This window comes from Mustela nigripes, chromosome 7 (genome assembly GCF_022355385.1).
Source record: "Mustela nigripes isolate SB6536 chromosome 7, MUSNIG.SB6536, whole genome shotgun sequence".
NCBI lineage: Eukaryota > Metazoa > Chordata > Mammalia > Carnivora > Mustelidae > Mustela > Mustela nigripes.
This window is the reverse complement of record NC_081563.1, coordinates 109,018,564-109,039,576: the sequence shown is the minus strand read 5'-3', so window position 1 is coordinate 109,039,576 and position 21,013 is coordinate 109,018,564. Positions and strand designations below refer to the sequence as shown.

Genomic DNA, 21,013 nt, shown 5'->3' with positions numbered 1-21,013 from the left:
AGCACAAAGGTGTTTTAAAATGAGAGAAGAGAACTCAAGATAAAGTAATTATGGGGAAAAATTGGGATTTTGTACTTTGTTATGTTTATTTCCTGGTTCAGTGTTGATGCTATTTGGAGTTACTCATGTCTTGAGCTCATAATCTCTATAGTATGAAGGTCTTAATCTGGCTCTGGTTAATAAACCTCAACCCTTAGAAAAATGGTACAAGTTTCTTGAGGGTTTTGGATATTGGACTATTATACAATGTGAATTCTGCTAGTTTACAAAACACTGGAACTGTACTAGGCTTGTTTGAGTGTATATTCGTACGGAGACAAGCACGGCAAATTCATTTCGGTGCCTCCATAGAATGGATTCAATCCTGATAGTAAATTTAAAAAGGCATTGAGGGGCGCCTGGGTGGCTCAGTGGGTTAAAGCCTCTGCCTGAATTCAGCTCAGGTCATATCCCAGGGTCCTGGGATCGAGCCCCGCATCGGGCTCTCTGCTCGGCAGGGAGCCTGCTTCCTCCTCTCTCTCTCTCTGCCTGCCTTTCTGCCTACTTGTGATCTCTGCCTGCCAAATGAATAAATAAAAAGTCTTAAATAAATAAATAAATAAATAATAAAAAGGCATTGAGATGATTACGTGTCTGAAGTCTATGGTAGTCACATTTTTGGCTTTTGCTTTCCAGTTTTTAATCAGGAGCTGGTATGTATCTTAAAAGATTGCTTAGTCCAATTCTCTTGGTTACATACCTGATGAAACTTGGGATCCATCTTAGAATTTTGGAAAGCCTTTTCAAAACTTTAAACACCTATTGAGGTGAGATTTGGGTATATTGAGTTTCTGCAGCATGGTTTTTGTGCCTCAGCACATTTTGGAAGCAAGATATGTGGGAATCAAGCTTGATTTTTGTTTTTTTTTTTAATTGAAGAGTAAATTTATTAGCGCACAAGCCGGGGGGAGGGGCAGAAGCAGACTCCCCACTGAGCAGGGAACCAGACACAGGGTTCAATGCCAGGACCCTGGGATCATGACATGAGCCAAAGGCAGACACTTAACTGAGCCTCCCAGGTACCCAAACTTAATTTTTTTTTTTTAAAGATTTTATTTATTAGAGCATGAGCCTGGGGTGGCAGGGAGGGAGGGAGAGGGAGAAGCAGCCTCTCTACTGAGCAGGGAACCTGACCTGGGGCTGGATGCCAGGACCCTGAGATCATGACCTGAGCCAAAGGCAGACACTTCACTGGCTGAGCTACCCAGGTGCCCAAACTTGATTTTTTTTTTTTAAACAGAAATAAATGGTCTTTGGGATTGAATTGTTTCTCCCCAAAAGATAATGTTCAGTTCTAAGCCCTGGTACTTGTGAATGTGACCTTACTTAGAAATGGGATCTTTGCAGATGTAATCATGTTAGGATGAAGTCCTACTGGCTTTGTGTAGGCCATAATCTAATGCCTGTTGTCCTTATTAGAAGACAGAAATTTGGAGGGTATGTGCTATGGTGAGTGCCGTGAAATGTTTAAGCCTGATGATTCACAGACCTGTACCCCTGGGGCACATAATACATTATATGTTAATAAAAATAATTTTAAAAAGAGAAGTTTGACTTCTGGGTATATCCTGGAAGGAAATGAAATCATCTTGAAGATATGCACTCTATGTTCACCACAGCATTATTTACAATAGCCAAGACATGGAAGGAACCCGTGTCAATGGATGAATGGATACAATGTGGTATAAATACAGAGAGACACAGAGTGATGTTTATTATTCAGCCATAAAAATGGAAACCCTGCCATTTGCAACAACGTAGATGGAACTTGAGGGCATTATACTGAAGTGAGATAAGGCAGAGTAGAACAAATTCTGTATGATTCCACTTATATGTGGAATCTTAAAAACAAAAAACAAATAAAAAACCCAACTCCTAGAAACAGCAGTAGATTGGTGGTTCATAGGAGTGGGAGACAATGGGTGAATGTGGTCAAAGGGTACAAACTTCCAGTTATGAGTAAGTTCTGGAAATGACAATGATCCCCAGAAGACAGCACAATGATTATAGTTAATAATGTATACCTGAAAGTTGCTTAGAAAGTAGTAGGTCTTCAAAGTTCTTACCACACACAAAAAGGTATCCATGTGTGGGACGCCTGGGTGGCTCAGTTGGTTAAGCAGCTGCCTTCGGCTCAGGTCATGATCCCAGGACGCTGGGATCGAGTCCCGCATCGGGCTCCTTGCTCAGCAGGGAGCCTGCTTCTCCCTCTGCCTACCATTCTGTCCGCCTGTACTCGCTCTCTCCCCCTCTCTCTCTCTGACAAATAAATAAAATCTTTAAAAAAAAAAAAAAGGTACCCATGTGAAGGGAACCTTTTTTATAATCATTTCCCAATATATACGTGTATCAAATCAGATTGCACACCATGAACTTACACAAACTTATATGTCAGTTATATCTCTGTAAAGATGGGGGGAGAAATACTTTCTTAAAGAGGGAAGTTTGGACGCAGAGAATGCCATAAGACAATGAAGGCATCGATTCATCGATTGGATTTATTTGCAAACCAAGGAGCACCCAGGACAGCCAGCAACCAGAACAGGCAGGGAACAGTTCTGAGTCTCCAGAAGAAACCACTCCTGCTGATACTTTGGTTGTGGTTTTCTGGCCTGAACTGTAAGAACAGATTTCTGTTGTTTTAACCCACCTGATTTGTGGTAATTGTTCCAGTAGTCACAGAAAAGTGAAATAAGTACTAACTTAGAAAATTAAAATCTAGAAGTAATGACACACATTGTAATTTTATAAAAAATGCTTTTTTTAACATTGGTATACAAGTGAAAAGGTGTTGAAAGGCGTTGCCCACACTCAGATACAAATCATGAAGGCACTGTTTGATGCAATGGAGAGCAAATGCTTTGGCTTCTAGCTAGAGCCTTGACGTTCTTTTTTGTTCATCTCTTCTCTTAAAAGACCAAATCCCGGAAGTGATCCTATTGCGCTTTTTTAAGAAAAGGAGTTCGTAGTTTCTTTGACCACTTACACTCTGGAGAAGTCCAGTAGACAATGACTTTAAAAAGGACAGCTTGTCCTTGTGTTTCACAGAGGTTCCCAGAAGACTGCAGTTTTAACTACAAAGCTAAAAGCACATTTTTTTTTTTTGCCAAGAGACGCAATAAACCCCAGGCAGCCTCAGGAAACAGTAGTTCTCCCTTACCCCAGTTCTCAGATTAAGAATCCACAGGAGTTGATTCCTTGAATACCACGTGCTTTAGCCAGAAGCTTGACCAGAGGGAACGTCCCTGAAATGACTTGAGGATGTCACTTCCAGAATGGCAAAAGAGACTGAATTGTGTGAACTGTTTTATCTCTTCCTACTTACACACCCAATCTATTCGACTGGACTCCAAGGGGCATGGACTGCTGAAAAACAACAACACACAAGGCTGCGCTATGGCAACGGGAGTGGTCTGGTGTGAACTGTAACGTTTCTGGGCAGAGAACACGGCAGGGAAAGCAGTGGTTCCCCGGACAGAGAAACTGCATAGCAAGTTCCCTTTGTGCCGCAAGAGTGCTGGCTTCGCAGAAATTCACAGAGGCATTCTGAGCTGACAGGGTCCTCTTTGACCCTCTGTCTCTTCTTTTCTAAACATGGGCGGCTAGTTCTTAAGCTCCAGTGGAGGAGGGGGCGCGGAGCTAACTGAGCGTCTGGAGCTTCAGCGGGTAGTCGAAGGCTGGGTTTTTGTAGGCCACCAGGTGCGTGTTGTAGCACTGCAGGCGCACCGTTCTGCTGCGGCGACACAGACATGCTGCCAGCAGCAGGGTGGTGATGAGCAGGAGGCCGCAGGCAGTGCACAGCCCCGCGAAGACCAGCACAAAGCTGGGCTTGGTGGTGAAGGCGGCGCACGCCCGCGTCCAGCCCGAGGCCTGGACAGGCTGGCTCAGGCCCGCGCGGTTGGCGGCCAGGATGCACACGCGGTACATGGTGCCCGGTGAGAGCCCATACAGGGGGTGCTGCCGGGCGGTGGCATAGATGTCCGCCACCACGGTCACCGACTGGTTTTCTGCCCAGCCCTCAGGAGAGTAGTGGATCTGGTAGCCGTGCACCACCGAGTTCGGGGCGCACCAGTGCACGAGGGCCGATGTGTCAGTGGTCTCGGTCACTGCCTGCAGCCTTGGGGGGTCCGGGAGGCTGTCCTCCCCGCTGAGCCCGGGGCATCGACACCGTGAGCGCCTTTGCAGCTCCGCACATGGGGTCTGCAGGTGCTTGCAGGGGTGGTAATCACAGGGGACATCCTGGGGAGGTGCTCCCACCTCCTCCTTCTGCCCCTCCTCCTCCTCCTCCTCACTAGATTCGTCCAACAGCAAGACTGGAATCCCGCCCTCAGAAGGACTCGGATGAGGCGCCTGCAGGGTGGCCTGTGCCCTGTAGTCGGGCTGGGGCGTCTGCACCTGGCTCCAGGGGGTAGGGAAGAGCCCAGGGTGTTTGCCGGCCGAGGGGGTGGAAGCAGCTGACACGTGAGGCGCATGGACCAGCGTGGCAGTGTGCTCTTGGTGCTCTGCCCCAGCTGTGTTTGCAGCCCTGCGCGGAGCGCTGGAGGTGCTAGAATCTGCTGTGGGGATGGCCATGGAGCGGGCGGTCCCCACTTTGATGCCACTGTGGGACCATGCGGTTTGTGTGGTGGAATCCGTGGAGAAGGAGAGGGGCTTGGTGACACTCTGTCCAGCTTCCACAGGTCGAGTGGAAGGAGCTGTGCTCCATGGGGTGGTGAGACCCTGCGCTGACGGTTGGTGGGTGAGGGGAACAGCCGGGGGCGAGCTGGAATTGAGGGTGGTGCTTTGGTCCAGATGACACACAGTGGGCAGCTGGGACAGCGAAAGAGGGGCTGAGAAGAGGTCTTGGGATCCTGAAGCCGGTACACACACAGTGTCTGCTGCCCTAGAGGGGAGACCAACCAGTTAGAAGGTGTTTGAGTCCTCAGTGCAGACAATCCCTCTCATCAAACCCAAACATGTCTGCTAGGTCCCACCGACCACACACTCTCCATCCCTCACTTCTCTGACCCCTAGGGCAACCAGTGGAGTAGGCTTCCCTCATCATTTCCATTGAGCAGAGAAAGAAACAGAAGCTCAGCAAAAGCAACTAACCGGGACGCCTGGATGGCTCAGTGGGCTAAGCCTCTGCCTTTGGCTCAGGTCATGATCTCAAGGTCCTGGGATCGAGCCCCATGTTGGGCTCTCTGCTCAGCGGGGAGCCTGCTTCCCCCGTCTCTCTGCCTGCCTCTCTGCCTATTTGTGATCTCTGTCTGTCAAATAAATAAAATCTTTAAAAAAAAAAAAAAAAAAAAAAAAGGAACTAATTGCCCAAGATAACAAGTGGCAGAACCTAAACCCAGGGCAGGTTTGTGAATGGTGGCTCTGATTCTCCAAGTGTAGTCTGCCATTTTGTTGTCACCTATCTACTTCCGGGCTGAGTACTAGTAGTAATACTCATACCAGCTAACATTTTCTAAGTTCTTGCCATATGCCAGTGACTACTGTTAGCACTTTACTGTATCAACTAATTTAATCTTTAGAGCTTTATGAGGTAGCCACTATTCTCCCGATTTTATGGTGGGGAACAGAGGCACAGAGAGGTTCAGTAATGCAGCCAAAATCAAGAGTAGTAGTGGTGTGCAGAGGTTACACTCTCAGTCTCTTCATTAATACTGTAATGAGACCCTTCCCTGCAAAGGGCCGGGGTCCTTATCTTTGGAGATAACATGAGGAGGTGGGGGGTAGACTGATCCCCACTTCACAGAGGATGGAGGGAATGTCTCCTAAAGTGAGCTGGTGGAGCTGGTTTGAGTGTTTTCTGGTAGCCAGCCTGAGCATGGCTCCCCATGGCAAAAACAGCCCTTCTAGCCAACAGTCAATGGGAAGTCCTTGAAGGACTTGTTTTTCCCTGTCCACAAGAGCTCTGTAAGCCCATTGGCCTTGGACTAAATGATGCAGGGGACCGGGCTGCATCTTGGGGACTCCCTAGTGGAGCCCAGTAGTGGAGGCAAATAGATCCTGCCTCCTCCACCCAACAGCTGCATGAACCCAAGCAAACACTTCATCTCTTTGGGCCCCAACCCAACCCATCAGTAAAATGGAATACAGATAAGCCTGTCTCAGCAGAGACAATCTAGCTGTTGACTTAGCCCATTTTCCCCCATACTGGGCACAAACCTAGAATACATTACCCAGCCTCCCCTGTAGTAGGTGTGGCCTGCGACCAACATCTGGCCAATGAGATGCGAGTGGAGATGAGAGGCCCCACCTCCTGTCTCGACCCATTAAAACCATCCTGTCTGTTCCTCCATGCTCTCCCTGCCACTATGCCAACCTGCTCAAGAAGGGCAAGCCATAAGCTGTGAGAATTTCGGCTCACCTCTTAGTCATCTGCTTTGTAAGTATGTTACCTGCTTAGGACAGTCTTCTTTGCATCCCTGAGGAGCCAGGACAATTCACAGCTGCAAATGAGGGGGTTGCCAAAGAGGCTGATGGACAGGACTTGGGAGGAATGCAGGCTCCATGGAGGGAAAGAACTCAAGTTACAGCTGAAACATAAAAAAATCAAGTCAGGCTTTAAAAACCTAGTCAAAACAATATCCAGAGAGCCATGGTGGTGTCACTGCAAAACCATTCTGTTAGGGCTTAGAGGATACTACTTTGGACGAAACTCTTTAAGGACCTTGGACTACCTTTTTTTTTTTTTTTTTGGTCATCTGTAAAGCGGAGATACCAACCAACTCAGTCACTCTCACTCCTCCTATTAAATGGAGACAGTATTCCCCTGCCCATGTGTTATATCGCCAAGAGTCTATGACAATGACACCATTTATAATAGACCAGTCACAAGAAATGGCAGAAGTTCTTAATGAGAGCACTCTGGAATATGGGCTATTGCAGTTGAGCTGTTGCTGATGGTACTCAACCACCAGTCCTTTGGAAGATGCCTCGCTGGAGTGTATCATGCTCTTGCTGAGTAGAAATCTCCCCAAAACGTAGTAGCTTAAAACAACAAAGATCTGTTCTTTCTCCTGATTCTGTGGTTCTTGTGGTCCAAGCGAGCTCAGCTGGGGCTGGAAGATCTAGGATAGCCTCACATATATGGAGCCTCAACTAGGTTTGCTGGGGCCTCCCTCCATACACTCCTCATCATTCAGGAGGCTAGCCCAGCCTAGTGCACAGGGTGGTGGAGGGCGGGGAGGGAGGCGGGCTCCCAGGTGGGCTTCCCAGGAAGGGAAAAGCTCCAATCCTCAACTGCTTTCAAGCCTCTGCTTGGGTCACTTTTGCTAATGTCCCACTCGCCTAAGCAAGTCACATGGCCAAGTGCAGCTTCAAGAGGTGGAGGATAGACTCCAGTTCTTGATGGGAGGAGCTGCCAAGTCACATTGCAAAGAGGTGTGTCCACATGGAAATGTAAAGCACATAAATGAATATATACATATATGCATGCTTGCTTTCAGCCGATTTCACAGAGCCAGAGTGGAAATCTTAGAATCAGAGATCACTTAGCGCTTCAGCATCCCAAGGAAATATTTTTCATTTTGCCTGAAGGGGGAGAGGGGGAAAGGATTGTCCTCTTTTTGAGCAGGTAAGGTTCCCCAGGGCTTTACAGTCATTATCTCAGTGACAAATCAGTGAGAGAATGATATTCTGCTCATTCTACAGATAAGGAAAATGAATCCTTTCCTTATCCGGTGTCCCTTTCTGCCACCAGTGTGGCTTGCATGTGATGAATCAATTCGAATCACCACCTACATGGAGGTACAGGAGGGCCTGGCTCACATCCTGGTGTGGGTCACATTGTAACTTACAGAGCCCTAGTGTGAAAGAAGGTTCATTTGCTCTCCTAAATAACCTATTTTCGATTTTTTTTTTTTTTTTTTTAGATTTTATTTATTTGACAGACAGAGATCACAAGTAGGCAGAGGCAGGCAGGGGGGTGGTGAGGAAGCAGGCTCCCTGCTGAGCAGAGAGCCCGATGTGGGACTCAATCCCAGGACCCTGGGATCATGACCTAAGCAGAAGGCAGAGGCTTTAACCCACTGAGTCACCCAGGTGCCCCTCCTTTTAAGATTTTATTTATTTGGCAAAGAGAGAGAGAAAAAGCAGGGGGGGGCAGCAGGGAGTGGGAGAAGCAGAGTCCCCACCGAGCAGAGAGCCCAACATGGGGCTCAATCCCAGGATTGCTGGGATCATGACCTGAGTTGAAGGCAGATGCTTAACCAACTGAGCCACTCAGGTGCCCCCTCTTTTCACTTTTTTGCTGAACTATTGCCCCTCCCTCCTGCATGTCAGAGGGGACTGTGGAAGGCTTTGGGCACACTGGGTGGGCAGAACAGCCAGGAAGGTGGCCATCCCCTCACTGGTGGGAGGTGGCCATGCCAGGGAACCCAATATGACTATTTAACACAGGCCCCCCAGGGAAGGCTGTGGGTGAGCTAAGGAGAGCAGAGAGTAGGCCAGGCTAAAAGGGGGGAGAGGGTCCAGCAGGGCAGATGGAGACACTTGAGAGCACCAAGAAAGCAAGTGGCTGGCTCTTTCCTCACGCCCTGGCTGGAACACAGGTGTTACACTGGGGGTGGGGGAGCCTAAGATGAGCCAGAAGGGATTAAACCTCCTCCTTCAACCACAGAAGGCACCGCTAGGTTTTCATTTGGCAGGAGACTCAATCAGATTATGATTTAGACAGACCCCATGGCTGAATGTGGTGACTGGATGGTGTAAGTGTTCTTACCCTGGGGTCTGCGAAGGCGGGGTGTTGTGACCAGGGATGGGGTCAGGATTTGAGCCGGGGCAGCATGGCTCCACATCTGATACCTTCCATAGGAGTCTGAGGCTCAGAAGAGGAGTCGGAGCCCAAGAGGCTAATATCCCTTTCACCAACATCACTACCATCACGATTACCCTCACTGTCCCCAACTCACCATCATTACCAACAACATCACCGTCACCACCACCACTGTTATGGCCATCATCCCCATCACCTTCTTCACCACCACCGTATCATCACGAACAGTACAGCAAGTACCGTAATATGTCAGGCACTGAGCTAAGTGCTCTGCGTGTTCTGTTTCCTTTGTTCCCACGCCAAACCCCAAAGTGATTACTCGGGTTATGGCAGGTGCTAGCAGAGAAAAGAGAAAAGTGGCTACTTTGAAAGTGATGAGGGGCAAAGGTGCTTCATGGGTCCAGATGTGGGCCCCTAGGAAAGGAGGTGGTCTGGGCTCACCTTCAAAGGTATGTATGCTGCCCTTCCTGCGGAAGTCAGGTCAGGAGGGGGAGTACAGTGACACTTTGGACAACCAGGCTTGAAAGGACAGACTCTGGGCCCCAACTGCAAGTAGGATACTTCTATCCTCTCACCTTTCCTCCCTAGAACCATTCAAACCTTGGAAGGGCCGAATTGCATAAACTCTTGCAGGTGGGTGGGGGGGAGCAGGTGGATCCAGTAACAGAAGACCCTGATGCCTCCTGCCCTCTTCCCACAGCAAGTTTCTCAACCTGGGCTTAAAGGAAACTTTACACGCATGAGAGTTTGGGGTTTTACTCTTACTCTGGACAAGACTGAGTTGCATGGCTATTAGGCCACTGGACTATATCTGGTACCTGACCGAGATATCACCCAAAGGAGGAAGAAGAACAGAAGTCCAGCGAGGATGCAAAGGAGAAGAGGGAGAGGAATGAAGGTCTGATTAGCGCTATAAATGGTTACATCTGTTCAGTTTAGTGTAGTGGGCAGAAATCAGTTACAGAATTCACATGTGTCTTAGAACTAAAACACTTCTGGGGAGGTGCCTAGGTGGCTCAGTGGGTGAAGCCTCTGTTTTTGGACCAAGTCATGATATCAGGGTCCTAGGACCGAGCGCCGCATCGGGCTCTCTGCTCAGCAGGGAGCCTGCTTCCTCCTCTCTCTCTGCCTGCCTTTCTGCCTACTTGTGATCTCCATCTGTCAAATAAATAAAATATTTTTTAAAAAAAAGAAGAAGAAAAAAAAAAAAACACTTACTTCTGGAATAGAAGGACCTGTAGGCGAGGAGTGTCTTGGAAGAGCTGGGTGTGGACAGAAGTCAGGGCGGACGAGTCTTGACAATCCAGCTGCTGCAGGTTGGGGATCATCTTGAAAATGGCTGCCTCCAGGGTCCGCAGCCTGGGCATCTTCCTCAGGTGGAGAGAGGTGAGTTTCGGCAGGTCTCTGATCCACCCTGACTGAACTGAAATACAGAGGGGGAAACTGTCCACTACCCAGGAAGGCACAAACCCGTGAGGCCAGCACAGCATTAAGGAAAGGAGGAGATGGACGAGGTGAGTCATAAAGGTCATTGAGGAGTATGGACAATTAACAGCTTTGGGAATCTCAGAAGCATAGACCGTTTCAGTTGGAAGAGCCCTTAGAGACTAGGCTGCCTGCCTGCCTTCCTTTCTTCCAGCCCTGGGGCAGCTAAAGTCAAAGACAGGTCCAGGGCCACTCAGCTGGGGAGGGATGGCATGAGGACTTGAACCCAGGACACTGTCTCCAAGGCTGCTGTTGCCCATCCTCTTGTTAAACTTCACAGGGAACTACCCCAGATTTCACTCTGAGGGCTACCAGAAGTGGGGGTGGTTTTGAGAGGGGTAAGGAAGGGGGAGATGAGATCAAGGCCGAAACCTAATTTTGTGGCTCCCCCAACAAGTGGAAAATGTGCTACTTTCCCTGTTTTCCATTCTCGCTCTTTTTTTTCTGTCCACATTGAAATAGGTGATTATAGGCATATATAGTGTTGCTGTTGTTTTTAAATAAAACCACCCTAGTGAATCAGTTAAAACATGCCAAGTGCATGTGTCTTGTTTGACGATTCAACGTTCACAGAAACCACTTGAGCCAAACCAAGTAGAAAGATCAACCAATTCATGCTCAGGTTAAACTGAGTGTTTGGTGCTAACTTCATTCATTACTCAGCCTCGAAGCGATCCCACTTCCCCATTCTACAAGCATTTGTCAGCTCCGCTAGGTAGCAGTAATCAGAGTGGCTAAGGCTGGGCTTTGGGCCCAAATGCCCGGGCTCAGATTTGGAATCACCACTTAAACCGCGGGCCGCTCGCTCATTCCGCTGTCCGCGCCTTGGTTCCCTCCTAAGGAAAGCGGAGATCCCTACTAACAGTCCCCACCTCTCGGGCCTCCAGAAGTTAACCACCCTGTGCCCTTCGAACCGGGCTGTTGCGCTCTGCAAACTGAGGTGGGGCCCTTTCTGAGCCGCACGGGGAGCTCGGTGCCCTGGTCGCCGCCCCACCCCCCACCCCGGAGGAAGCTCATGGCCCAGCCCCGGGAGCGCCCGCCCAGCCCGGCTCCCAACTCCCGGCGCCGCCCGGACTCACCGCGCTCCAGGAACGTGCCGCTGAGGTCCAGGACCTCGAGCGCGCCTCCCGCTCCCGCGAAGGCCCCGTCGGCGATGCCCGCCCCCAGGTCGCGGCCCAGCGCGGTGCCAGAGAGGTTGAGGAAGCGCAGCGCCGGGAGGCAGGCGAAGGCCCGGGGCTGCAGCGTCTGCAGCGGGTTCCCGGCGAGCGCCAGCGAGCGGAGGCCGGGCAGCGCGGGCCCGGCGCACGGCGGCAGCGTGGCCAGCTGGTTGTAGCTGAGGTCCAGCGTGTGCAGCGCCGCCGGCCCGCCGGGGCCCCAGCGCAGCTCGGCGATGCGGTTGTGGCGCAGCATCAGCACCTGCAGCTGCGGCAGGGCGCCGAGCTCTGCCGCGCTCAGGGCGCGCAGCAGGTTGTGGCTGGCGTCTAGGTTGCGCAGCGCGGGCGGCAGACAGTTGGGCAGACGCTCCAGGCTGCGGTTCGCCAGGGTCAAGGTCGACGCTCCCGCGGAGGGCAGCCCCTCGCAGGGCGAGACCGTGGCGTTGGCGGCCCCGCTTTCCCGAGAGTCCTGCCGAGTCAGCCAGAAAAGAGGGCCCCTCTCCTGGGGAGGCCCTGCCAAGCAGAGGCGCAGCGCCGTGGGCAGCAGGACCGGCAGGGCCAGCAGGGCCCACCACATGGTGCGTGGCTGCGGAGAGAACAGCGAGACAGTCCCTTCAACGCGCAGAAATCCCGAACGAAGGGGCAGACGTGGCTCTCTATCCCCCTGCTCTGCGGAGAAGCACAAGGGCTGGCTGTTCCCTGAAGGACGGGGCAGGGATGAGGGGGGAGCTCCTGTAGCACCTCGTGCCCTTCCCGCTCCCAGATGACTCTCCCTCTAATTCACTTGTGGGTTAGCATCCACGAGTGACTTCTTGCAGAAGGCCTCCTACGTCTGTCCCCTCGGGCCCGAACGTCCAAGTAACCTCCTCCCTTGTCCCCATTGCATGAGCTTCTGGAGGGAAGAGACTGTGTCCTTTATTGCCGTAAACTTTCCCCAGGTGCACAGATGCTGCCCCAGAAACGTCTATTAATAATGAGCCGGTGAACGACCTCAGTCAGGAGAAGCTCTGCTGGAACGGGAACATGGGACTTACGGAAGATTTTGTTGCCTCAGTTTTTCCCCTTAGAACTAATGGGCCAGCCACAGGTGAGTCGGATTTGCGTTTGACCTGGTTTGCAGGTCATGGTTTAAAATGAATTCTGAGGGCAGAACTTTCTCTTCAGAGGGCTCTTTCTTGAGATGGTACTCCGAGTTGCCTTTTGGGAGGAAAAGAGCCCCCAGAAAGCTGGGAGGCTTGGAAACCTGGGTTCAGTGGTCATAGCAACAAAAGCCAGAGCCCCTGAGCTCACCCTTGCCCTGGAGAGGTGGGTGAAGCTTTCTGGGTGTGGAGTTTCTAGAGTCCTCAGAATTTCTTAGGGCAGTTGGGAGATCAGGTAGGGGTAGATCAAAAACCCTTTCACATGGCCCCATCTCTGTAGGTGTGTATCCTCTACCACTGTCTCTGCCGACCTCCAGGTTTCTGAGCAACCACCCAGGGGAGGGGCTTCTCTCTTGCTAGTTGGGGGTCCAGGCAATGAGAAGGATCCTGGAAGCTGGGGCCAGGAGTCCATGCGTCTGGCAATATGTCATACTCACCCTAAGCTGTCCTTTTGGAGTGTGGCACCCCTTTGCAGTCCTCTATCTTATAGATTCCAGAGGTCCGTGACTTAGACAGCAGCTCTGCTCCGAATTCCAGAGGGAGGCCTGTTTCCCAGGTACTCCTGCTCCAGGCCCCACCCACTGAGAGGGCCTGAGATACTCCAGTCCCTGCAGCTCCTCCTTCCCCACCAAGACTGTGGTTCTTAGCCAACACTTTCAAGGCCTGTTTCCCTCCTCCCCTGCGCTGGGCCTGGCACTTCCTTCCCGCCCTCCCCCCATCTTTACCTTTCCCTACACTGCCTTTCCAGAGCCTGACAAAGGGAGGGAGGCAGCTCTCCCTGGCCAAGGAGAGGGTGCTAAGGGGTGCAGTGAGGGAGAGGACTCTGATCTTCCTGCCCTAACACAGCTGATGAAAACCCCTCAACTTAGGAACCCCAAGGGGAAGCTCCACTGGGGCCGCCCCTCCCTCGCTGGGAGCTTTGTACTATCGCTTGGTAAGCTTTGCTGCCCACTACACTTCATCTGGTCGACCTCTTCATTCTTCAAAGCAGTGGGACCAAGAACCATGGACTCTAAAGGCAGAGAAATCCCGCAACTAAACCAGATCAGGCGTTCCCAGGAGTCGTTAGATTGGTCTCTCTGGGTCCCAGTTTGGTGAAAGCATGGGTGTGCGTTTCTCTGTTTATCTTGTGAAGAGAAATAAAGATGGCGGAAATGCAGCAAGAAGGCTGCTGCCCTGTGCATGGCTGGGGCGATTGATACTGGCTACCAAGAGGTCTCCCAGGCTACCCAGGTCTCCCCAAAGCAGTGATGTTAAATATGCTTTGTTTAGTGCAGACAGAGCCCTCCTTCCCCAGAGATCCAAGACTGGTCATTTTGTCTGAGAGCCTTTGAGCTCCATCCCCCATCTCTTTTTCTGACCTCCCTCCTTGCACCTTCCCCACCCCCGCCCCCGCCCCAGCCGGTGGTTAATCATCCCCATCATTGTGTACACAGACAAGGACCAGAACTTACTTCATAGATCTTTCCGCCCGTCAGTCCTTATCTGAGCAGCCCTGAGGAACTCCAGGACACCTCGGAAACTGGCATGTTGCGCTAATTGGATAATTGCAAGTCCCCTGGGATCTCCTTTGAGGACTTCTCTACTGAAAGCCTCAAAATACCAGCCCAAGTACCAGCCCGGGTCTTGCTGCTCAGAAGCATTCCTTCATCTGCTCTAGGTGGGGGAGGGGAGAGGCCTGTTCTACACAACACTGCCTAAAGCAATGCAAGTCCAGGGTCCAGGCCCCAGAGCCCCTCCCTGCTAACCTTCTCTTGTTAAACCAGCCAGTCAACCCTCTAGGCCAGCAGGGGTTTGGGGAGCACAGGCAAGGCTCTCAGATGAGAGACGAGAGGGGTCAAACTGAGACCCTGAAACAGAGACCCTGAAGAGAAAAGAAGCTGCCCCCCTCCCATAAGCCTATAAAAGAGGATCCCAGGGAGCAATGCTGGGTCCTCTGCACACCAGTGGGGCAAGGGGGCTGAGGAACCCCACTGAGGTAATTTCCCTGTACTGCCTAGAACCCCAGGCCTTCTGAGCCAATGTCTTCTCCCTGCTGCTTGCTGGCTAGCTCACCCATGGTGGCAAAGGCCCGGCCTGGGCAGGATGACTTGATGTCTGAGCTTGGCCATCTGGTTTGCTCTTGTCATAGCCAACCCAAGCAAACACACCCTTGGTGGGCTGGCGAGGTTGGTGGCAGACTCTTCATGGCAGAATTTGCTTCCTGGTCTTGCCCAGGTAGCCAGTTGGCTTTGCCCCAGTGGGTACACTCAGCTTGTCACCACAGCCATCTTTTAAAAATCCAGCATCTAAAAAAAAAAAAAAAATCCGGCATCTACTATAGTCAGAGCCTAGTGCCATATGCGTGTACTATTATTCCCATGGTACAGATAAGGAAACTGAGGTTCACAGGTGCTGCCTAGGTTCTGGAGCACACAACTACCTAGTCTGTCTGGCTTAACCACTGCTTTATATTGACTTCCATAGGCCTCAGCATTTGACCATGTAATATGCCCTGTAAGCACAAGAGAACATTTTCCAAATATTTAGATAGCCCCAAATCATGCAAGAAGCCAGGACAGGTGGGAAATTCCTTTTCATAGGTGAGCAGCTCATTTTCAGAAGAAACAGAGCCAGATTCTTGCACCCTTGAGGGCCCAGGACAGAGGCAGACATCTGGCCAGGGCCTCTGGGTACCTCTCAGGATGCCCCGGCCTTCTTCTTCAACCCCTTCTCTTCTAACACCTCTGGGAGGTTAGGAAAAGATGACTGAAGAGTTCCTCCCCCCCGGACAAGGATGCTAAGGTCCCAAACAAAGTCCTGAGACCAACAAGTTTGCCATGCCATGCCAAATGCCACGCAATGTCCTGTCCTCCATCACTTTACCCAGGTGGCTCCCTCTGCCGAGATGCTCTCCGCCTTGACCACCTGACTCCCCGTATAAGCTTACTCTTCTATATCTACTGTGGGTTCTCTTGAGAGTTGACCTTGAGCGGCACCTGGGTGGCTCAGTCAGTTGAGTGTTTGCCTTTGGCTCAGGTCATGATCGCAGGGTCCTAGGATTGAGCCCCATGTAGGGGCTCTCTGTTCCGAGGGGTGTTTGCTTCTCCTTCTCCCTCAGTGCTTGCTCCCTCTCTCTTTCTCTCAAATAAATAAATAAAATCTTCCAAAAAGAGAGAGAAAAGAGTTGATTTTTGAGATAAGGACCTGGGGGCAGGTAGTTTATTTGGGAGGTGACCCGGAGGAGCATGGAGGGGAGCAGGAAGTGAGACAGGGAAGGGAAAGCACTGTAGCTGTGTTAACGAACAGCTCAGTCAATCCCACTGGGACCCCCCGAGAAACATGAGGGGAAGCACCCCGCAGGAGGAAGTGGTGAGAAATTGGGGCTATTTACTCACTAGCTTCTGCTTCTTGTTGGCTCAAGGGTTCTTTCTTGTGGCTTTAAGTCCCTGACACTCCTAGTTTGTCCTGAGCACGAGTCGAACAAATCTGATAGGAGTGAGCGTCTACAACGTCAGCAACAGCACCCTTCATGATTTTGCCCAGGCAGGCTCTCCCTTGGTGGGCCTCTCCCAGGTGACCCAGGCTAACTGCCATCAGGTGGGTTGGCAAGTCTCCTTAATATAGGCATTAAACTTCCTGAGACTTGAGCCACGTTGTTGTTCTCAGTAGCCCTGGTGCCCAGGGTTGAACCTGGCACGTGTGAGAAACATTGCACAAATGCGTAGGAAGACTACTCAGCGAGTCACAGTGTCCTCCGCAGTGACCAGGAGAGGAAGGGACAGGACTCCAAACATTAAACACCGAATCCCCAGGCCCCCCCAGCATCCCAGCATCAAAAGAGCTCAGGTTAGGGTGGACAAGGGGTCTGGTGGGTGGGATGGGGGTGGAGGGAGAGAACTGAGTCATAAAGATTTTTCCAACCCAGATTCCCCACACGCTTATGGATTTGGGGAGGAAAGATCTCATGGAAGTAGATCACAAGGTCAGAGTGTTAGTGAAACCAAATCCTGCAGGGGGAAAAAAAAAAGAAAAGAGCCAGCAATTAATTATACACTTGGCTACACTTGTTTTCTGGGCTTAGTTCAAAATCAGACATGTGGATTTTTGGCCTTAAAAGTGCTTTTACAACTTGTCTGGTTCCACTCTTCCCTGTCCATTTTAGAGGGAGGAAGCTGGGCCCTAGGGAGGACAATTGAGTTGCCTGAGGTCACAGAGGTGAATCCCAGTAATCCAGTGAGAAGGAGGGGTGGCCTGATTCTCATTATTCTAGACCGGGCTCTGGGCTCATTTGCATAGTGGACCAGGTCTCACCAGCACTGGCATTAGCACTGTGGGTCTTTCTCACCTTTTCAAAGGTATGGCTAAGTGGACACACCTGATGAGTTGCTAGGCAAAGTCTCTGGACGTTCTGATCCTACTCTCCCCTTTCCCATCCCCAGAACTCCAGAAATAAAGCCCAATAATATATGTTGGCCCTGAGATTCAGAACTGGTGCTTTCCCAGGGGTCCTGTCCAGCTCTGTTCGCAGCGGCAGCAGCCTGGGATGGCCCGAGGAGGGCTGGTCTGGGCGGCAGGTGACTGTTCAGCCAGCCACCCTTGCCCTGCTTTCCAGATGCCAGACGGCTCTGCTGAGGGCCCTTCCCCTGAGTGCTGGAGCCGGAATGTAAAAGTGTAAGAGCACCGGAGGCTGCATTCTTCTCTGACAGCAGAGATAAGCTGGAGGAATGGGAGGGGGCTTGAGGGAGGAGTCGGTACCAGGTTATGGAGTCTCGGGGCAGCCAGCTCTCAGGGAATGGTATGCAGAAAAGAGGCCTTCAGGTGGTAGGGACCAAGACGTCCGTGTGGACTCCGCTGACGTGGCCCACCTGCCTATGAGGAAATGATCTTCAGGGAATAAAATAGTCATGGGTTGAGACTCATGGTAGTTTCCTATCGAGGCAACCCTCAAGAGCAGTTAGGTTTTTAGCATAACGACTAGTAGAATGCTTAGAATTAGAAATATATATATCATTTGCAATTCTGGAAAAATCCACAGTGATAAAATCCCGCCTGAAATGAGAGGTCAGACTTGAATCTGCCGCTTTATTTGGCAGGTAGCACGTGGAACAAGACAGTACCTGGGCTTTATTATAAAACACATTCTGGAATTTATTACAGCCTGAGGCAGCACATGAGGGGAAAGGTCCTGAAACTGGGACAAGATGCCAGGTTAGCATTTCACTTTTAAAATCGGGTACAGTATCTGTACTCTGAAGCTTCTATCTCCTATTTTTCATCTATAAAGTCAACAGACGGGTTCAGCTACCGAGCATGCCCCAGGTGAGCAGTGTTGAAATGGGGACTCAGAGATGAATGGGACCTGGACTAGAAGGGGCAGTTCTCAGGCTAGGACGGGCAGAAGACAGAGAAGAGCCACCAGCAGCGTGAGCATGCTGTCTTGTCCTGAGAGGCTGAGATGCAAGCTCTGGCCTAGGCTGACTCAGTGTCTAGCTTGTTCTCTGCTGAACCTCAGCGCCTGGCAGTGCCTAGATACAACGCGTGTTTTTAAGAAATATTTGCTGAGTGAATGAGTGTTTATTAACTGTGTCCTCCCCTTCTTTGGTTTCTGATCAGCTATATTTCCTTGATCGGGGTTTTGCACAGAGCAGCAACGGTTTGCCTGCATATTTATGTAGATTTTTAGTACGTTAAAGAAAATCCTCCCTGGAGATAAAAATATATGTTTATAAAAAATAAAAAATTTAAAAATATATATATATATCTTTGAAAAAAAAAAAAGAAAAGAAAAGAAAAGAAAATCCTTCCCAAAGCAAAAGCGTTCAAGTTAATCTTGCAGAGCTTGGGTGATGTTTATTTCCCATTGCCGCAGTGACCTACACACATGGTAAGACTTTGTTGAAAAGGAAAATGCCTGCTGTCCAATGAGTGTATGGGCATGCGCTACTTACCGTGGAAACGTAAATTCAAACCACAGTGAAACACTGCTATGCACCTGCCAGAATGGCCAAAATTAAAAAGACTGACTGTACCAAGTTTTGGGAAGGGTGTGGAGCAACTACAGGGCTGGTGGGAGTGTCAAATGGTACAACTACTTTGGAAAACTGTCCGTTTTCCAAAGCATATGTCTAAGCATATGTCTATGTAATGACTCAGCAGATGCACTCTTTTTTTTTTTTTTTTTTAAGATTTCACTTATTTATTTGACAGACAGAGATCACAAATAGGCAGAGAGGTAGGCAGAGAGAGAAAGAGGAAGCAGGCTTCCCACTGAGCAGAGAGCCCGGTTCTGGGCTTGATCCCAGAATCCTGGGATCATGACCTGAGCCGAAGCCAGAGGCTTTAACCCACGGAGCCACCCAGGTGCCCCAGATGCACTCTTTATAGTCAAGAGAAAGGAGCATATAATCCACCGAAAGAATGTTTGTAACAACCATTCAAAAAAGCCCCAAACTGAAAATAACCCAAAGGGCTGTAAATAGGAAAATGAATACAAAAAGTGTGGCAGAGTCATACAATGGACTACTACACAGTCACAAAGCAACAACCACCACCAGCCAGATGAATCTCACGGACAACAGAAGGCAGGCACAAGAATACATTCTGTATGGTTCCATTTATGTGAAGTTCAAGAACAGGCAAAACTAATCCATGGTCAGAACAGTGGTTATTTTTGAAGAGCATCCCAAGTACAATGGTCCAGTAGGTGTGAATTGCAGGTATGACAAGACATGGTGGATTGAAGGAACAGGCAGTTCAATATGGCAGGAGGCTAGTGGGGGCCATGGTGGAGTAGTGTAGGGAGAAGACATTGGAAACATTACTTGGGCTTATTTTGTGAAAGACCCTGTGGTGGTTATTAGAGCTATCTGCCACATATGTCAACATTTCTCTCTCTGGTCACTCAGAATTGTGCTTCCTAATTCCTTATTGTTGAATGTTTCCATATTTTGTTCTGCTCAATGAGTGGTAACAGGAAGCTATATTCGTCACTTCCAAACAATGCATTTAATTGCTGGTGTGAGACCTTCCAGGGCAATCCCCTTGGGCATTGGAAATATTTGGGAAAGTGGTTGCTGTATCAGCCTGGCTCCCTGGGAAGACTGGAGCTCCCTTGTTGCTGCTGTGCCTGTATGGGGAAATGGACAAGAAGTCAGTGAATAAGATAGTTACATATTGCAATTAAGAATTATGAAAGAGGGCACCTGGGTGGCTCAGTGGGTTAAGCCGCTGCCTTCAGCTCAGGTCATGATCTCAGGGTCCTGGGATCGAGTCCCGCATCGGGATCTCTGCTCAGCAGGGAGCCTGCTTCCCTTCCTCTCTCTCTGCCTGCCTCTCTGCCTACTTGTGATCTCTCTCTGTCAAATAAATAAATAAAATCTTAAAAAAAAAGAATTATAAAAAGAATTATAAAAGAAATCAGGGGTGCCTGGGTGCCTGGGTGGCTTAGTGGGTTGGGCCTTTGCCTTCATGTTGAGTCATGATCCCAGGGTCCTGGAGCCCCACGTGGGGCTCTCTCCTTGGCAGGGAGCCTGCTTCTCCCTCTCTCTCTGCCTGCCTCTTTGCCTACTTGTGATTTCTCTGTCAAATAAGTAAATAAAAAATCTTTAAAAAAAAGAATTATAAAAGAAATCAAAAGGCTGATGTCATATAAAGGACTTGGGGAGGAGTGTAGGGGTGGTGTTGGAGAAGGGTTGCTTCATTTGCACCGAGGCCTGAGGATGAGATGGAGCCATGGGGGCCATGCAAAGGGCCAGGGGACTGATGTTCCAGGGAATAGCATGAGCAAAGGTTTGGAAGGGAAAGAGCCACGAAGCAGATCTTTGTGGCTGGAGGATAGCAGGGCAGGGATGTGATTACACAAGTGGGTTGTGTTAAAGGTCACTCTAGTTTCTTTGTCTGTTGTAGGCCAGAGCAAAGCTAGACTGCTCCATGAGGGAGATGTTGAAAGTGTCCCTGGGGGAGGAGATGCCAGTTAAAGAGTGATGATGGTGAAAGTGTAGATAAGCGTTCACATCTGAAACATGTTGTGAAAGTGGAATCTGTAAGACTTGTTAATGGATTGGAAGTGAGGTGTGGTAGGCTGAATCAGGGCCCCCAGAGATACACATAGTTCAATTCCTAGAAACTAATATGGCAAAAGGAATTTGCATATGGGATTAAGGTGAGGATCTTGAGATGGGGAGATTATCCTGGATTATCTGGTTGGGCCCCCGGCTAGAACAACAGGTATCTTTATGAGATGAAGGCAGAGGGAGAGTTTACAACAGAGAAGGCCATGTGGAGACTGTAGGAAGATGCTATGTCATTGGATTTGAAGATAGAGGAAGGGGCCTGGGAATGCAAGGAATGCAGTGTGGAAGCTGGAAAGGCAAGCGCATGGGTTGTCCCCAACCCCTCCCGAGTTAGTATGGCCCTCCTGGCACTTTGTAGTTGGCTCAGGGAAACTG

At 50.1% G+C, this 21,013-nt stretch overlaps 1 protein-coding gene and 1 long non-coding RNA gene across 2 annotated transcripts in view; one reads left to right on the top strand and one right to left on the bottom strand.

Annotated features, from left to right (window-relative positions):
* Positions 1-2,519: 2,519 nt before the first annotated feature.
* Positions 2,520-13,186, bottom strand: LRRN4 (leucine rich repeat neuronal 4). Its single transcript, XM_059406561.1, has 5 exons — positions 13,022-13,186; positions 11,371-12,031; positions 10,025-10,229; positions 6,429-6,566; positions 2,520-4,921 (listed from the first exon to the last, which is right to left on the bottom strand). Exons 2-5 carry the CDS (start codon positions 12,020-12,022, stop codon positions 3,679-3,681), a joined length of 2,238 nt encoding a protein of 745 aa, XP_059262544.1. The 5' UTR covers positions 12,023-12,031; positions 13,022-13,186; the 3' UTR covers positions 2,520-3,678.
* The window catches only part of LOC132021740 (uncharacterized), a 48,010-nt gene continuing 39,034 nt past the window's right edge, over positions 12,038-21,013 (top strand). The window contains exon 1 of the long non-coding RNA XR_009405436.1: positions 12,038-12,532. This is a non-coding gene — a long non-coding RNA (uncharacterized LOC132021740). The remainder of the gene's footprint in view (positions 12,533-21,013) is intronic.